Source organism: Symphodus melops (genome assembly GCF_947650265.1).
Source record: "Symphodus melops genome assembly, chromosome: 15".
NCBI lineage: Eukaryota > Metazoa > Chordata > Actinopteri > Labriformes > Labridae > Symphodus > Symphodus melops.
The window spans coordinates 7403481-7422352 of NC_136705.1; the positions used below are offsets into that span (position 1 = coordinate 7403481).

The 18872-nt window shown below is 39.8% G+C and overlaps 2 protein-coding genes across 2 annotated transcripts; one reads left to right on the top strand and one right to left on the bottom strand.

The window, feature by feature from the left end:
• Positions 1–357: 357 nt before the first annotated feature.
• LOC306836142 (barrier-to-autointegration factor-like) lies at positions 358–2402 on the bottom strand. Its single transcript, XM_079363088.1, has 4 exons — positions 2293–2402; positions 2123–2185; positions 915–1044; positions 358–727 (listed from the first exon to the last, which is right to left on the bottom strand). The coding sequence occupies exons 3-4, from the start codon at positions 1038–1040 to the stop codon at positions 581–583; spliced, it is 273 nt and encodes a 90-aa protein (XP_079219214.1). The 5' UTR covers positions 1041–1044; positions 2123–2185; positions 2293–2402; the 3' UTR covers positions 358–580.
• A 637-nt stretch (positions 2403–3039) lies between these two features.
• Positions 3040–18633, top strand: pygb (phosphorylase, glycogen; brain). The gene is made up of 20 exons (XM_079363065.1): positions 3040–3391; positions 5188–5289; positions 5546–5624; positions 6779–6882; positions 6978–7109; positions 7463–7574; positions 8906–8988; positions 9583–9726; positions 10234–10326; positions 10480–10626; positions 11217–11380; positions 12034–12148; positions 12370–12471; positions 12552–12699; positions 12984–13042; positions 13148–13289; positions 13675–13882; positions 14558–14692; positions 14938–15004; positions 15797–18633. The coding sequence occupies exons 1-20, from the start codon at positions 3149–3151 to the stop codon at positions 15959–15961; spliced, it is 2544 nt and encodes an 847-aa protein (XP_079219191.1). The 5' UTR covers positions 3040–3148; the 3' UTR covers positions 15962–18633.
• Positions 18634–18872: the final 239 nt, after the last annotated feature.

Consider the following 18872-nt stretch of genomic DNA (forward strand, 5'->3'; position numbering starts at 1 on the left):
ATCCTTCCATTATCTATAAAAGGGCTGACAGAGAGACAGACAAGCAGCCACACTCATCTACGGACAACTTAGAGTCACCAGTTAACCTAAGTGTGTCTTTGGGCTGTGGGAGGAGGAATTTGACACAGAAAGGCCCTGTTCATGGTAAGTGATTGTTTGAATCACAGATGCACTTGGCTACCATGAACTGGTAACTTGGCTACGTTATCCCTCCAACAACCACAAAAGATCCCTTCAGGCTCTTAAAATACCAAGACGACAAACTGGAAACCTCAAAGCGTTTGTCCATGAGCAATGACTGGTTTCCACAGGCTGAAAAGAGCAAGATGGAGAAAAAAAAGTAGCGACACTCTGAACTGTTTGGACATAAAGCTTTATTTATGTAAACATTGCCCAATTGAACAAGCTCGTAAAACAAACACCTTTCAGGGAGCTGTGACATCACAGTCACCCAGCAGGAAGAAGGCAGATAATTCCCCTGAAAACATTTTAACAGCAGCACCATCAGCCAACAGACATTTTCACCAAAGCTTCAGAAGAAGAAAGCATGCAAATAGTGGAAGAAGAACGTAACGGGGTCTCAGAGGAAGGCGTCACACCACTCCCTTAAGCACTGAGCGCAGGTGCCGGACTGGCGGGAGTTTGCCCCTGTGACGTCTTTTAGCCAATCGCTAAACATCTCTGTGTCTTTCTTTAATAGCAGGAACTGACCCAGAACCACATAGGCCTAAAAAAGACAAGAAACAGAAAAACAAAGATGTATAAATGCACACACACGTTTACTTCTTTATTCATACAGTATGTTGTGACTGTGACATCTGCAATTTGTCAGATACAGATTCTGGTGTTGCATATAGTGGAGACTGCAGACTGTGCAGCATGACATGTAGTTCAAGTGTGTTTGTTTTTCACACCTTGTCAAAGCCCTGATCCTCCAGCTGCTTCCCCAGTACCGGCCCGATCCCCGACAGAGCTGTCACATGTTTGTCTCCCATCGGCTCCCCGACAAAATCCCGGTGCTTCTGAGATGTACTCGACATTCTTCTGGAGATCAGACAGACCAGAGTTATATAATCTCAGGTTCAATTATCTATCATACAAGTTAAATCTATGAAACTATACACGTTTTTAGAGCTCCTTTAATGTGACGCTCTGCTGCAAAGCAAAGACATTTTAATCATTGACGTTCATGTTTAATTGATGTAATCAGTTACCAATAAAATTCCTGCCAATGGTCATTTGTTCGATCCATTAATAGTTTAAACCCTAATGTGAGAGAGACATTTTTTTAATACTTGCCTGCTTTTCAAAGAATTAAGAATTAAGTTTTGGACAGGACTTTTTATTGCATTAGTCTTGACTTTTAAATGAGAAATCTATAAAATATACATTTTTCAAATGTGTATTTGAATAACTTTTTTTTTTGCTGTTTCTTTCTATTTCATTTAAGTTTAACTATGGCAAGTCATTTCCTCGAGTTGTACAGAAAAAACTCCAGTGACTGCTTCCCTTTACATTATTATTGACCCTAAAATAATATTAGATAAATAGAAAAGTCCTGATTAATGTACTAATTAAAGTAAAGTTGGTGATATTATCAGTTAGATTAAGTAACAACATTTAGTAAGAGACAACATTTGCTACAAAGCATCTTGAACTTGAAATACAAATTAAATTTACCAAACCTGAGATACCTAATGTTACTTAATAGTTAATAAATATAAAGTTAGAATAGGAACTAGGATTAGTTAAATATGAACGTTGAATGTGTGTAAGGCTACAATACTTTATATCCTCGGTGTGACATCTTAAATTCACACACACACACACACACACACACACACACACACACACACACACACACACGGTTTACTGAGTAGTTACAAAAGAGTCCTAGCTTGATTGTTTAGTTAGCTAAATGAATGGTATAAATGTTTGTATAGTTTTACATTATTTATCTGACGCCAACAAACTGGATCTTGGAGCTGCTGGACTCTTCCAGTAAAACAAGTAAAACCAGTGACACCAACTGCTATGGCGTAATCAGACTGCGGGATTTTGATGGAGCCACACTGCCCAAAGTCTTTCCTTGGTCAACCATGTTCAGCACAGAGGGTCTCACCTTCTGGTTTGGACCTGCTACAGGGGGACGGGTTCACGTGCGGGAGGACCAGGGAGGCGAGAACTGTATAGAGACACAAAGATTACATTTTCACAACATTTTGTGTAGAGAAAATCGACAAACATCATGCCAGGGTTAGCTAGTAGCCGTGCGCTTAGTGGTTGAATCACCTGGGCTCAGAAAAACACACCAAACTTCACGAGGAACCCGCGAGAAAACTTTTTCTGTGTGTTCGGCGCTTTATTCTGAAACCCGGATATGCGAAGGATATTGCGTGAAGTTAGTTGGTTACGTCATGACGCACACCGTTCAAAGATTTTTATTTGATTCAGATGGGTCACTCAGAAAATGAATCATCACTGTCACTACTTGTGTATAATTGATCATTCCTCGAAACATTTGACATTTTGACAGGTTTATTTAACACTTTTTTATGTTCTCATTAAACTCATTGTTTACTTCATTTTAATTGTCAAACCCGTATTCACAGTTATTCACGTGCTTTGGTACCTTAAATATGAATATATTATGTAGCAAATGTAGTCACACAGATTAGTCCCTGTCTAGGTGGCCTATAACCCCCCCCCCCCCCCCCGGAATTTTCTAAGGAAATGAATTTTTGTTAAGTTTCTCTTCTCTTTTTATTTTTTTTTATTTAGTTGGAAATTATTTTAGCGATTTAAAGCGACTTGTTGCCTATCTATTTGGCGAAGAATATGATTCAATAAATGTTAGACATAGGTTGCATGAAACAACGTAAAATATAATATAAAAAATAAAAAAGATGCATTAGAGACATTCGGGGTTGATCTATTATGGACCTCCGAGATATCACCAGAGTGAGAGGTCTTCCTTTGCTACACATAGATCCGCCCACCCATGCGTTTCAATGCTGTCAAAGTTTTGAGTGGGCGGGGCTTTGAGTTGCCTTCCTGATACCTGCAATGTGTTTACTACTCTCTGCAGGCACAAGTCACCCAGCAGTCTGCTCTCTTTGCGCTTCGTCCCTGTTGTTTTTGACGAATCATGGCAACGCCGTTGACCGACCAAGAGAAGCGAAAGCAGATCAGTGTCCGGGGGATTGCCGGACTCGGAGACGTCGTAGAGATCAAGCGGAGTTTTAACAGACACCTTCACTTCACCCTGGTAAAGGACCGGAACGTGGCGACGCCTCGGGACTACTACTTTGCCCTAGCCCACACCGTCCGGGACCACTTGGTGGGCCGCTGGATCCGGACCCAGCAGTACTACTATGAAAAGGACCCGAAGGTAGGCAGAAGTGTGCAGGAGAAAGATCTGAAAAATAAATAATCCCATGTCATATTTCTTTAATTATCAAACAATGTGAACAAGTGGACAACATGACCCCTGGGACCTTAAAGTACCAGACATCCATTCGGCTTAAATTAAACTAAAATAACATGTCACTAAAACACAGACCTGAAACTTTTGTTACCTGCTGTTAATAACAGAGGGCCTTCAAAGTCCTGCAAAACACAATATTTCGTCTCTACTTTGCCATGTTTGCGGTTGTTTTTAAGTGCCAAAAGTAGCAGAGGTCAATATCAATCTCAAAAATACATATTGTTAACAGTCATAGAGCAAATCTGAGTAAGAATGGACAGAAATGGGGAGTTGACCCTGTTGCTAGGTATGACATATTTTTTCAGAAGCTGTGATTTGTTAATCAACAAAAAAATGGAGATTAAAACTCTACCATAGATTATGATCATTTTTCTAATTTATAAGGCGTTCCTTAAAAGTCTAAAGCCTACAAGAGGTTTGAAATCACATGTTCACGTGCAGCAGCTCCTGCACCTGCTGGTCGGTACATCTGCTGGTGAAGAGTCTTGATTAGTGATTGGATGCACCTGTGGAGCTGACCACATGAAGAGAAGCACAACATGCTGTCTCACTTTGAACTGAAGAAAGTCAGAGAGGGATTGAAATGTCACACAAATCATGTGTCTGTTCTGCCCAACTATGAGTCCTAAGTCATAAGGGGGCAAGTACAAGAAAACAATTAATTACAAACACAAAACAACACATCAGAGAAATGAAAATTTTCTGATAAAAGTACAGCAGGAATAACGAGTAGAAATTGAGTTAAGAACGTATAATGTTAAACACTAGAGTCAGTGTAAAAGCATCTGAACACCAACCTGTGAGGAGGAAACAGTCACATGTCCTGAATGTCAACAATTTGTTTCCTGATCAGATTATTATTTTGCAACCAAAAAAAAACAAAAAACCATCCTGTTCTCCAGGTTTTGTTATTTTTGTGGAAACAAACAGATTTGAACACTTCCCGTTAACTCTAGTTCTTCCCCGCTCTTTGTTCATTGTGTGAATAAGCCTGTTTAGTTGGTTATTACGTTCAGTGTATTCAGTTTTTCATCAAAGTTTATTCAGGGGTCATCCAATATTCAAGCCAAACATAAAACACAGCACAGATGCTTAGATGTTTAACTCGGGTAACAAGAATGTGAAGCTGTGACATTATCATGGGGACGCACAAGAATGAAGTAATATGAAATAACTGAAAATGTATAATAATAATACATTTTAGTTAGTTAGATAGATAGATAGATACTTTATTGATCCCGAGGGAAATTCAAGTTGATAGTTGATGGCGCCTTTCCCAAGGTCACTTTTCAGGGAATAAAACAGATGGGTTTTGAGTTTAGATATGAAGGTGGAGATGGAGTCTGTCTTATGTGGTGGGGGGGGGGGTTCCAAAGTCTGGGTGCCGAGCAGCTGAAGGCTCGGGCACCCATGGTACTATTGTTGAGGTGTGATGCAGACACTTTCTGCTCGTTGATCTGAAATCTGCAGTCAGAGCTGTCAACAATCAGATAACAAGAAGTGAACCAAACACACTTCCTCCTGATGTCACCCCTCAAGATGTGACATTGATTCAAAGATCCAGCCAAATTCATTTTTATGATTATTCAATATGAATATCCTAGATTTTTTGTTTTGTTTAATTGTTGATGCAGTTTGATGTCAGGTGTCACAGATTGAAAACAAACCTTGACCCAGGATCTGTGCTGTTGTGTCCTCAGAGGGTTTACTATCTGTCTCTGGAGTTCTACATGGGCAGAACGCTGCAGAACACTATGATCAACCTGGGCCTGCAGAACGCCTGCGATGAGGCCATCTATCAGGTAATAACGCACTCCTGTTTTTTTTTGTTTTTTTTACCCCGCATGAAATGATCACACCTCCACAAGTGTTTTTGCCAAATAACAGAAAAACACAATGTTTTTGTTTTGGACCATTATGATTTAAAATCTGATAGTTTTTACTTCCTTATAGTTTCCTTATAGTTTCACAACAACCAGGAAGTAGACGCATAACACCTGAAAACACGCTGTAAACTAAGATGTGCATGTGTGTGTACGTGTGTGTGTGCGTGCGTAGCTGGGTTTGGACATGGAGGAGTTGGAGGAGATTGAGGAGGATGCAGGTCTCGGTAATGGAGGACTGGGACGACTGGCAGGTAATCCCTCACATCTTATATTTCTTTACTTGCTAACATTTATAATCTAGCCAACATTCCTTCGTATGGTGTTGGTATGAGAAAAGACATTGTGGCAGGTGATAGTCCGCTGAAGTGTTAACCCTTAAACCGCCCTTTGCAGAAGTGACGGCTTTCGAAAAATGCCACTTCAAACCAATCTGCTGACTTTGTTCATCGGTCTCCACATCACAAAAACATTCTCACTGAGCCCAAACATCCTCTTTTTCTCAAAAATGGTCTCACTTACTTAAACTGCCTTTCCTGCAAATACAGATCACAATTCAGTAAAAGACCTCTTATCTCAGCCTCAACATCATTCTCGCTTCTCAAGCAATGAGTCTATAAAATATTTCAAGTGCATGTTTAACATCTATTTATTTGTCATCTAAATGACTTCAGACTTACAAACTCTCTGTTGGAAGAAGAACACGTGACTATTTGATCCATTAGATGTCACCCTTGAGCACCAGCATTAAACCAAAACAAACTGCTGTTTGGCATCACCTCTGCTATTCTGAAAACTCCGCTCTTCTCCAGCAGCACACCTCCAACACCTCTCCACTGGCGTTTGCAGGAAGTTCTCGATTAGAAGGCACCGTATTGAAGCACCATTCAGTAGAAGCTTGGACAAAATTGTCCTCGGCTCGAGGTGCACATGCATTATGTTTGTACACTGTCATGGCCTCAAAACCAACCTCAACATTTTTACACACTTGCAAATGTCCTCACGTTTTGTAGTTGTACTAACCCTCTTAGGGCGGCTGTGGAGCAGAGGTAGAGTTGGTCGTCTCAACTAAAGGTCGAGGGTTCGATCCCCAGCTCCTTTAGCCTGCCTGATGTGTCCTCAGACATGGCAATTAACCCCAAGTTGCTCCCGCTGCTTCATCAGCAGCATAAAACTGTGAGTGAATGGGGATATCTAATACTGATGGCCACTTTACCTGCATGGGCGTGAATGGGTAGGTGTGGCCTATACAAGCTCAAGTCCATTTAAAATATCCTCTTCTTTTCAAAACAGCCGAGCTTTTAAAAAATACCCGCTTTCTAAAAATGTCTCAAACATTGCAGAGGGGCTTTCCACATTCCCACTCTCTGAAAATGTCTTCATCATCACGTCTTTGTCTTATGCGCAGCTTGTTTCCTGGACTCTATGGCGACTCTTGGCCTGGCAGCCTACGGTTACGGTATTCGATATGAATTTGGCATCTTTAACCAGAAGATAAGAAGCGGATGGCAGGTGCACGCACGCACGCAAACAAGCAAGCAAGCACGCAAGCACCAGGCTTTCAGGAGGTGTGTGATTGGCTCACATGCTGCTCTTCCCTCATTCAGGCAGAGGAGGCAGATGATTGGTTGAGGTATGGGAATCCCTGGGAGAAGGCCAGACCGGAGTACATGCTGCCTGTTCATTTCTACGGCCGGGTGGAGACAACAGAGAGCGGAGTGACGTGGGTCGACACACAGGTGAAAAACACACTGATAACATCAACATGATTATATAACGTTAGACGATTTTGTCTTCTCTAAGTGTCGGTTCAAATGAGGCCGGATCAGGAAAAGGAAATATAGACTGTATGTATACAACCTACATGTCATACACAGTTACTTGAGAATGTAAAACTGCTGTATTAAATATTAACATCTTCTTTGTCTTTTAATCCAACTTTATCTGTTAAACTTTGTTAAAAAATGTATTACTACTTCAACCTCTGACAGAATATTTAAATGTAGTGTTTTCATAATGCTGCGTTTGCGTCTAAATTTCCTCTTTCATGATGAACTAAAGTTTAGACTGATGCCTTTCTCTGTGGTTGTAGGTGGTGTTAGCGATGCCCTATGACACGCCAGTTCCTGGTTACCATAACAACACGGTGAACACAATGAGACTGTGGTCGGCGAAAGCTCCAAACGACTTCAAACTTCAGAACTGTACGTCTGATTCTTCCTCATCATGATATTCAGTTTGATAAGAAATGATTCAGTGTGCTCTTTGAATGTATTTAAGGACAAACTGCAGAGGAACAATATCAACATGTAATAAACGTGTCATCTGCTCATAGCCACATGTGGTGGCGGTGAGGCACGACAACAACAAACACTGCGATTGATCTCAGACACATGTAATGTTTTTTAAAACCAGTTCAGTACATATATACTTTAGTTACATATCTGTAACATATCTGTCACATTATCTAAATATTGTTGTGCAGAGAAAATATGTTATTATACCTTTTCTAGTGATGCTTTTTAAGTCTGTCTGTATTTATCTTTTTATAAAGTTTTTTTTTTGCTCTTTTCTATAATGAAATATCTCCCAGATGAGTTTGTCATTAATCTTGTTCTTTTCAGCAAAATTCCACATAAAGTGCAGAGTCATGATCACAGATTCAGAAACGCAGACACTGTCCAACTTTCTCGCATTTTTTTTTTTGTCTGTTAATATCGGACCAAAGGCTTCAAACAAAATGAGATCTGCCACTTTGGAGAAAGTTCCAAGCAGAGGGAGTTCAGTGTGGACAGGAGGAACAGACAGTTTAAAGATACAAACCTGACAAGTCACTCTCAAGCTTCAAAGAGCGCGTTCCCATAAAAGGGGCGGCGTTTGCTTTGTTTAACCTATCACAATCATAACGGGGTGTGCCGTCAGCAGATCGTAAGTATAAGTTACCGTAACGATGTACCTAGGTAAGAAGTGAACAACCTTTTGTAGGATTGAAAAGTCAGGGTTCACCCTGAAGTTTCTTCGCTAATCCCAAATCCTGCTTCATAGTACAGGCCTCTGATATAAACTCAATACAGTTTACAAAAAACGGGGGCGGGGAGTGTTGCAGGTTTTATCTATGGAAAAGAAGAGTCATTATGGCGAAGAGTTTTTTTTGGTTTTGACTGACTGAACACAATTAAAAAATGTTTAAAGTCCAACCTAGAAGTGGATCCCACCCCTAGACTGTATAAAAGTAATATGTAAAAAAAAAATAGAAGCCTGTAAACCACCTGCTTCAATAATGCTTCAGAAACCTTTGAGTCTTAATCACTACTACTTCCACCACACAGCATGATGCTCAGTTTGTAGGTTAATAGAAGATCACACAGAGTATGTGTAGTGACCTGAAAATGTGTTGTTCGTTTTAAAGGGTCAACTTGGTTAACTCTGTAGTGTGCTGCTGAGACTAATGAACCCACAGGACATCACAAGCAGGACCCTGGTGGTCTACAGCAGTGTTGTTTCTTCAGTCTGACTGGGCATCTGTGTTTCACAGTTAATGTTGGAGATTACGTTGAAGCAGTTCTGGACAGAAACCTGGCAGAAAACATCTCCAGAGTCCTCTACCCCAACGATAACGTGAGGACACTTTTTACAGATTCTTCTCACTTAAGCAAACATTTAAATCTGCTAATACTGGATAGCGTATTTCCCTTTTTTTTTTTTTTTTTTTTTAACAAATAAATGAACCCAGAAGTAAAAAAACATCATTCAAAAAGGCGTCTGCTTCACCTGCTGCAACATTACAGACAAATTAACACACATAAATACTATTACACTAAAATACATTTCACATAAATCTGGATTATGAGTACTTTAGGTCTATTTAGAGGTCTGTACTTTGTACTTTAATTTCTGTTTATTGTGAATGAAAGACATTTACTTGTATCACGTCTCTCCAGGTATAAGTACTGTATTAGTACTTGTACAAAAGTCAAAGATCTGCAGGTAATAACATTTTTTAACTTTTAACATTCAGACCTTCTTTGTGAGCTTTTATCCTTTCTCCAAGAAGAAATGTCTGAGGAGTGGTGTGTCTCTGTAAAGAAAGATAGCATAGAGTCATACATTCCATCATTCAGTTGATGAAACCTATATTCCTTGTAAATTGAGATGCTGTTCTTCTGTGGATTACCTGGAAATAATTAAAATGCAGTGAAAGGGTCTGTGTAGTTTTTCGAGGGAAAGGAGCTGCGTCTGAAGCAGGAGTACTTTGTGGTGGCGGCCACGCTGCAGGACATCATCCGCAGGTTTAAGTCCTCCAAGTTTGGCTGCAGGGACCCGGTGAGGACGTCATTCGACACATTTCCTGATAAGGTGAGACTTTGTTTGTTTGAGCTTTTTAAAAGTGGAATTTGAAGAAATACACAGGAAAGCTACGCTACATTCACCTTGTGATCTTACGGAATATGATGCGTTGTTGTTCATTTGACTGACAAATGACTAATAATAATAATAATAATATTATTATGTAAACAAATGTATATTATAAAGATAATACCTGGCAGTCATCCTGTCTCTAACAGCCACATAGAAACAGTTCTTCTTCTTTTGTGTTGATCGTGGCTCTTGTACTTTTTAAAAAAATCCAGGCTGAAAACCTATTTATTTCGTATGGCTTTTAATACCCAGTAGCATGGTGAAACTTTTATCTTTTATCTTGTTTTACTTTGCTATATTTTATTACTTTTATTCAACTTTGTATTTATTGTATTTATTTATTTATTTTTTCGACTTGTTGTAAAGCACTTTGGTTCGCCGAAAGGATTGTTATAAAGGGCTGTATAAATAAAGTACATTTACATTTACTTCCTGTTCTCTCAGGTGGCGATCCAACTGAACGACACCCACCCAGCTCTGGCAATCCCTGAACTGATGCGGATACTGGTGGACCTCGAGAAGCTGGACTGGGACAAGGTCTGAGCGCTGACTCGCTTTACACTGCATTTGGATTTGATTGATTGGATATCAGATTTAAATCAAGTGATCAGATGGTCTTTTCAGCAGCGGATTTTCTCTCAGTGCTGTAAAGATTACCTCTTGTGTGTCTCTCTGTGTGTGTGTGTTCAGGCCTGGGACATCACCTGTCGTACCTGTGCCTACACCAACCACACAGTGCTGCCTGAAGCGTTGGAGCGTTGGCCCGTGTTCTTGTTTGAAAACCTGCTGCCCCGACACCTGCTCATCATCTATGAAATCAATCGGAGACACCTGGATGTAAGTAAGACTCACCTGGGGTAAGAACTACTTTGATACGTCACACTCGACTGGACTGAAACTGGACGACAATATGTAACTACTGATCTCGAATTCACAGACGAGACGGTCTGTTTCTACTGAAGACACTGACTACAGGCTGTGAAACTTGACTGGGTTTTCCTCATTTACTGCAAACATTCACAAAGCCACACTTCAATCTGTTTTCTTGAGAAAATCAGACTGAACTGAACTCTATTCAAATATGCAATTCTGTTATTGGACTACACCGATTTCTAGTTTTAGAAACTCTTCTGAGAAACGGACCCATAAACCCACTCTGACATAAAGACATGAAATGCATACTTTATTGAAACTCTACTGACTTTTACCAAGAACGTATACAAACTGCCAGACTCTACTGAGGTCTAATCAAGACAGTGTGTGAGACATGGACAGCTTGAAACACAGTTACCTCTTACTGCATAAATTATAAAATATCAGCAGCAAAAATAGGAAGAAGAGTGTTTTATGTTAAACTGAACCGTTCTACCCAGTTTTGCTACAAACACACAAAACACGTTCCAGTTCATTTACTGTGCCCCTCTCAGCGGATAGCAGCCATGTATCCCGGCGACCAAGATCGTGTGCGACGGATGTCTCTGATCGAGGAGGGAGACCCGAAGAGAATCAACATGGCTCACCTGTGTGTGGTCGGATCTCACGCCGTCAATGGAGTCGCTCAGATCCACTCAGACATCGTCAAGAGCACAGTGTGAGTCAATGAAACCACCAATCACAACAAACACAGTCTGTGGTCTTTTATTCCACAGTTTTAGACTCATGGGACAAAGAGTCAGAAATAAAAGATTAGTTATGGATAAAACTACCAAACAGTTTATTAAGGTATTAGAATTAACTTCACCTGAATGCACTGAATCTGCTATTTACGTTTGATTTCTTGAACACTTGGTGGGACTCTTTAATGCAGTTCAACTTCATTATTGCTAATTGCTAATACATCAGTATTTTAACTTGAGCAAGATATATTCATGTACAGTAGGCTCTTTTTGAACTATGGTGTCACTATCTTTACTTCGCAAAACATTTCAATAGTTTTTTCGACCAGTTATTTGAATGTGTTTGAACAAGATTAGGAAAAAAAAAATCCTAATTTAATTCATAAACTGAATATGAGAAGTGGGTGCATAGAGTTTAGCATTTCGGCTGTAGCCAACTTTGTGTGTGTCAGATATGATCATTGATTGGGCAAGAGGGCTGAGCTTGAAAGGAAAATGACCAACGAATGCAAGCGCTGTATTTATTACCAAAGAACTTCGACAGTAACAGATGGAGTAATATATTCAAGCATCCAAATAAGTCTGAGTGAAATGGCTCTTTTTAACAGCAGGATGTTTGTCCCTGTAGGTTTAAAGACTTCTATGAAGTCGAACCAGAGAAGTTTCAAAACAAAACGAATGGCATCACTCCTCGCCGCTGGCTGCTACTGTGTAATCCCGGCCTCACTGACATCATCGCTGAGGTACAAACACATCTGTGACCAGCTGTGAAGGACGTACAGTAGTTGGTCTGATTGACATCCTAACAGCAGTCTGGATGTTTGAGATCTTCAATGGTGGCTACAGATAACTCCTTTATCGTGAATAAATGCAGATCTTTTACTTGGAGCAGAGTATTTTTACAGTGTGGTGTTTATACTTTAACTGAAATACAGGATCTGAATACTTCATGTTTATTCTGCAGAGAATTGGAGAAAACTTCCTCACTGATCTGCATCAACTCAAGAAAATTCTCCAGTTTGTAGACGATGAAGCTTTCATCAGAGATGTGGCCAAAGTCAAGCAGGTCCGTCTGTGCGCCTTTCAGCCTCACTTGTTAGTTTTGTGTTTCCCGTCTGTCTCACCTGTTTTTCTCTCTGCTGCCAGGAGAACAAGCTGAAGTTTGCATCCTTCCTGCAAGACCAGACTCAGGTGAAAGTGAACCCAGAGTCCATCTTTGACGTGCAGGTGAAGAGGATCCACGAGTATAAGAGGCAACTGCTCAGCTGTCTGCACGCCGTCACGCTCTACAACAGTAAGGCAGAGCGTCTCGGTTTGTGCGCTGCAACAGCACAAGCTGACCCTGACATAACAGTTGTGTTTACAAACATCCATAAACACTGATTTTGATATGAGTGTGGTAATAGAAATGAGCTGAAGTATCATTTTCTTTATTGAAAATAAAAGTCTGTTTTAGAGCCATGATGTTTTTTTTAAGTGTGAGTTTTCTGCCCTCTGCTGGTAGATCTGTGTAAAACATCACCGTGTTCACAGAGTTTTACTGAATCCATTTCACATTTTTCTTTTGTGTGTTTTCAGGAATCAAACTGGAGCCCAACAAAGGATTTGTTCCCAGGACGGTGATGATCGGAGGAAAGGTTTGATCTGATTTCAAATCAGTCGAGATGTGTCTAAAGGATGCTGGAGTTTTAATTGTGTTTAGTGCAGTTTTGATGGTGTCTTGCGTCTCTCTTCATCTGCAGGCAGCTCCTGGTTACCACATGGCAAAACTGATCATAAAACTGATCACCTCCGTGGGTCAAGTGATAAATAACGACCCTGCAGTGGGAGACAAACTGAAAGTAATCTTCCTGGAAAACTACAAAGTGTCTTTGGCTGAGAGAGGTGAGAGGAGCAGAAGGAACTGATCGAAAATGTCAAAAAAGAAGTCAAAGCTTACAGTTTTCATTTTAAAATTCCCGGGATAACAATAGATTAATAATAGACTCCCATCTTATTATTTTATGTTATAAGTCTTAGTTAGCTACTCCTTAGTTTGATGAGTTGAAATTATTGAGGGAGATAATCAAATGTTTAGGAGCTCACAGTGTTAACATTTCTTAAACCACATAGAGACTCTGGATGTGCAGAAGTTTTACAGACTGGAGCTTCTTGCTTTACAGATAATCTTTAGTTAAGATCAGAAATATGAAACAGACAATAGGATAATTATGCCCTGATTAACCACAATGTATTGACAATGGTGATTGCGTTTTCCTATTTTACGTAGTGATCCCGGCCGCTGACCTGTCGGAGCAGATCTCCACAGCAGGGACTGAAGCGTCAGGAACAGGAAACATGAAGTTCATGTTGAACGGCGCTCTCACTATCGGCACCATGGATGGAGCCACTGTGGAGATGGCCGAGGAGGCCGGGGAAGAGAACCTTTTCATCTTTGGCATGAGAGTGGAAGATGTGGAAGAGATGGACAAGAAGGGGTGAGAGGGCTTTGAAAATCCCCTGTCAGTATCTGTAGTCCAAAACAAGCTGATGTGATGGAACTGATGTCTGTGTTGCTTTTAGGGACAATGGAACTGGATGCTATTTCTTAATAAGTTTAATTTATTAATTATGCTTTATGTTGACTCATTAAGCTGCTCTTCCATAAAAAGGGAAAACATGGATCATAGTTGTAAACTTTGTGATTGATTGTCGAACAGTCCAGGCGTACCCCACCTCACGCCCAATGACAGCTGAGCTCGACTCCAGCCCCCAATGTCTTTTGATGGGGAAAAGCGACATACAGTAGAGTGGATTGAATATATATATATTTTTTCAGGCATATTACTATGCTGTGTTGTGTTGGCTTTAATAGAATGAATACATTAAATGTTTATGTGATTACAGTAATTGATCTTTAGAACATGCAATTCTTTTTTTAAGGAAACGTGTTGGTCTGCTCAGTACCTGACTCTCTAAAATCCATTTTCCTTAAATGCACCATCAGGGAAAGTTGTCAGATTAATTACCAGGCTGTGGCACTGAGGGAAATATTCAGGGCTCATCCTGTGAACAGCTTGTCCCTCTCAGCACGTTTCAGTTGTATTGCTCTCTCACTCTCAAAAAGTTTGACATCACTTCCTCGTAGATCACCTATGTTGTATTTTCTTAAGGTACAATGCCAGAGAGTACTACGAGCGTCTGCCCTCGCTGAAACGGGCTGTGGATCAGATCCAGAGTGGCTTCTTCAGTCCTACACAGCCTGAACTCTTCAAAGACCTGATCAACATGCTAATGAACCACGACAGGTAAAAAACTGCCTGTTGTGTGTGCACGTTTGTGTATTTGTTGTTCACTATTTGCATCCTGACACCAGTATTTATTTTTTTACTCGATATAAGAGCACATGGAAAAAACCTTTCCAACAGTCAGCCTATCTTCTTTAAGAAAAAACACATCTTCTGACACCTCCCAACAAACTTGTTTTTTTTTGTCTTGGATTCTCAGTACTTTGTGCTCATGAACTTTGTGCCTGCTCTCGTTCCTCCTCCAGGTTTAAGGTGTTTGCTGATTTTGAAGCTTACATCACATGTCAGGAACGAGTCAGTGAGCTTTACAAGGTAGTATGTTTCTCTGTTCTAAAATTCAACTGTAAAGTTCTCCTTTTGAAGGGAGGCCTGGCAAACAATTTCTTTGATTGATTATATCGAACACACACACACACACACACACACACACACACACACACACACACACACACACACACACAAGATATGACTTGTGACTGAACATTTTGTAATAGGAACAGGTTTATTCCAGATAAATGACTCAAGAAAACATGTTGCATTCATCAGTGTTAATGTTACTTTTTACCTCTCCTTTAGACTTGACAGATGGATATCATTACATTATTGTTTGAACATTTTCTCTGATAGTGTTTTTAATGAGTGTCTACTCTGACTGTTTGTACAGAAGATCTGTTTTAGTCCTTACGAGTAATGTACCAAGCTATAATACACTTGTAGGTCCTTTTGACACTGACAGGTGATTCATACCTTCTATCACCTGTCAGGTGATAGAAGGTATGAATATTTTATTTTATTGGTATTTCATATTTCTCTTTTGAAAAGTTGTAGTCAACAAACCCTGAAGACAGGATCACAGCTCAAACACAAGTTATTGTGTAACGTATCCAGTACAGATGGAGCTAAATCTTTGATCAGGTTAAAAGTGGACTTTGATTTCAGCGACATCAGCTCTGAAAAAGTGTTTGTGTATTGGAGAAGGCTCTCTGGGACTTGTAGTCTTCCTTTATATATTTGTTTATGTCTCAGTTGTTAATCTTCAGTTCTTATGATTGAGCTGGAGATTTTTAATGAACATCCCAAATTTTTATTTTATGTTTTTTTTAGAACCCAAAAGAGTGGACCAAGATGGTGATTCGCAACATCGCTGCCTCTGGAAAGTTCTCCAGTGACCGGACCATCTCCCAGTATGCCCGAGAAATATGGGGAGTCGAACCGTCCGACGTGAAGATCCCACCACCAAACGAACCACCGTCTGTGTCTAGTAACTGAGAGGTTTGATACAGAGTCAATATGATCCACCTTCACAGATGTTTGAATCTCTGAACAAACTCTGTAATGTTCATATTGTGTCTCGCCATATCAGTTGTGCTTTGTAGCCAGAAGTAACTGCTAGACAGTAGCTACCTATTAGCCTTCTCAAGCTAAACTAATATTAACCTGCTTTTTTTGACATTTCTGTTTCTAAACTCTGGGTCAAATCATTTAAAAAAACGTAAATTCAAGATTGATAAGCAACAGACATGCTGTTGTAAAAGCTCATTTAAGCAACTGAGGGCCTAATTTACTAAAGGTTTGCGTGTCTTAAAACGTGTGCAAACTTGATACCACGAGCAAAAAATGTGCTGTCTGATCTATTGACGTCACGCAGTGAGGATTGTGTCTTTCATATGAGCAAAATAACACGCATTGTCCATTCAGTGCGTTTGCCTTAATGAATATGCAATATGGAGCTTCTGCCCTAGCGTACAAAGTACTGGGAGGAGAAAATAAAAAGAAGTTGAAAGCCGGGTAGGTAATTTTCTACAGATAGACTTTTTAAGATGGTTGTTGAAATTGTCTTTAGTTCCTGACAGTAATTAGTAATTAAAAAAAAAAAAAAATCCATCTGTAGCAGTTGTAAACGCGTAAAAAACATTGACCAATGCCGGCACTTGACCACATGCATGCTTGAGCTCACACTCAAAGCATGAGCTGAAATGTGCTTCTGGACCAATGGCGCTTGTGCATGTAAGTGATGGAGAGGATGCTACTTTCGAACTCTAGTTTTTGAAAATTACCTAGCCTGCCTTTAAGTTAGTACACATTATTTACCAAGCCAGGCAAAAATTGGTGATTGTGACTTAACACCTTTGAAAGGAAAGTGCTCATCCAGGAGCCCAGTGTTACGCACAACAGGCTGCACAATAACACACCTGTTAACATGTTTTGAACGACCAAAAAATAAATGGCATGCATTTATTTTCAATAATAGTTAATCAAGAGAAACACCATAATTAAACTATAAATGCACATTTACAGACTCTGCATTCTAAAGAATCTCACGATACCCGTTATGTCTTCCTATTTCCCTCTTTTCGTTGACATTACATTTGAACTGGGCATTTCCTTTTTATCGGGTCTTGCGTTTCTCCCACCAGCTCGTCCTCTCCGGCACGCTCCTCTCCCTATCGTGCTCGTCTCCTTTCCTCTACAGCCCCGTTGCTATGCTGTAGGACGCTTGGATTGGGAGACATCACCACTGCTTGTACCCCTTTCTTCAACGCCTCTTTTCAAGAGCATTAATGTCCGATCAGACACAGTGCTGGCCAGCAGTGCGCAACAATGGCCCAAGTTTAATGCCAAGGTTTTCCTATAAACCACATTTTCTTTTTGTTATATTCAGATTTACTGTATCTGTTGTGACTTGAAAATACAGTTTGTTCATTTGCCTCTCCTACATGCCTATTTTGCACGTGCAGTCATCCTGCTTTCCGTCGAAACTCTCCTTCACGTAAATCAGTATAACTCGCAAAAGCCTTTTCTGAGTAGATCGCAAAACGCCCACAAACCAAACGTGCAATCTTTCGGATCTTTAATTGGAATCTTAGTAAATCAGGCCATATAAAAGATGCCTCCGAACTTTACATCTGAGCAAACTAAACGTTCATAACTGAACCATGTAATATGATAGTTCAGGATAATGTAAAACACAACCTCAACACAAACCTTAAGGATACAATGGTTCCAAAATAAAAGTTACACATTAGCAAGATGTCCGTATAATGCATCTCGTGAAAAGCTCCTGTGTTAGCATGTAAATGTTAGCGATACGTTTTTTTTTTAATTTAGCATTTTGTACACTCGGTTATGTGATCTATTTGAAGGCAGCTTAAATATCTCTGGTTTGGCCATTTAGTAGATCCTTTATTGTCCTGTTATTTTCAGGAGCTGAAATAAGCATTAACAGCTTCATTAGCTTACAAGCTAACTAACAGAGTCATCCATTGCAACCATCTTTACCAACATCAGCTTCAATCAGCCTTTACAATAGAGCATTCCACTATCTTTCCAGCAAACAGAAGTTTCTCCATTATTTTCACTGAAGTTTGCGTTGGAAATCTAGTTCTGGGTCTCATGGGACATTTTTATTTGACACTTTATCATCCAAATGTAGATTTGTTTTCCTCTCTTTTTTTTCTTTTTCACTTTTACAGCTAATAGTGCCAGTTTTGTATACATGTGGGATTACTATATTCATATTCACACAGGGTCATTTAAGGGTCAAAATATTGAATTAACAACAAAGCTCCATGTTGTTATTGTTGACAATTGACTGTGTAAGCACTTAACTACAGACTTTAGATAACATCAGCTTTCATAATCACGTATTTACTCATTTTATTAAGTGCAAATTAGTCAGGAAAAATACAAATCTGTGGGGGAAGGTGGGTTTAGCACTTGTATGTTGACATAATATATTTTATAGATAACAGTAACTCAGACAATATGGAGGCAACATAAATCTTCAATGTTAAAGGTGCCTGATGTGTTATGGCGTTTCATTCAAGATCACTGGATACTCATGAATGTAAGTCTGAATCCTATGTCAGTTTATACAGTACTGTGTCTCTATCACTGAAGCCTGTTGCTGATCAATAAAACATGTATTTGTAATGTTGTTATGGATGTTACTTTAGTAAAGAAGTCTAGCAAAGCCATGTAGTAACAACAGAACAAACGGTAGCATTGTATCGCAGGAGTCCACACACCAAGATGTTGCTGCAGAATACATCCGACTTCAGTCTCCATCCTTTCATATTTTCCCTGTTTGCTTCAAGTAAACATTTCTTTAAATTCCGTCACAGTACATCATCCATAGAGTTCAAGAATGATTAACGGATGGCAGCTACAGACTGCAGAC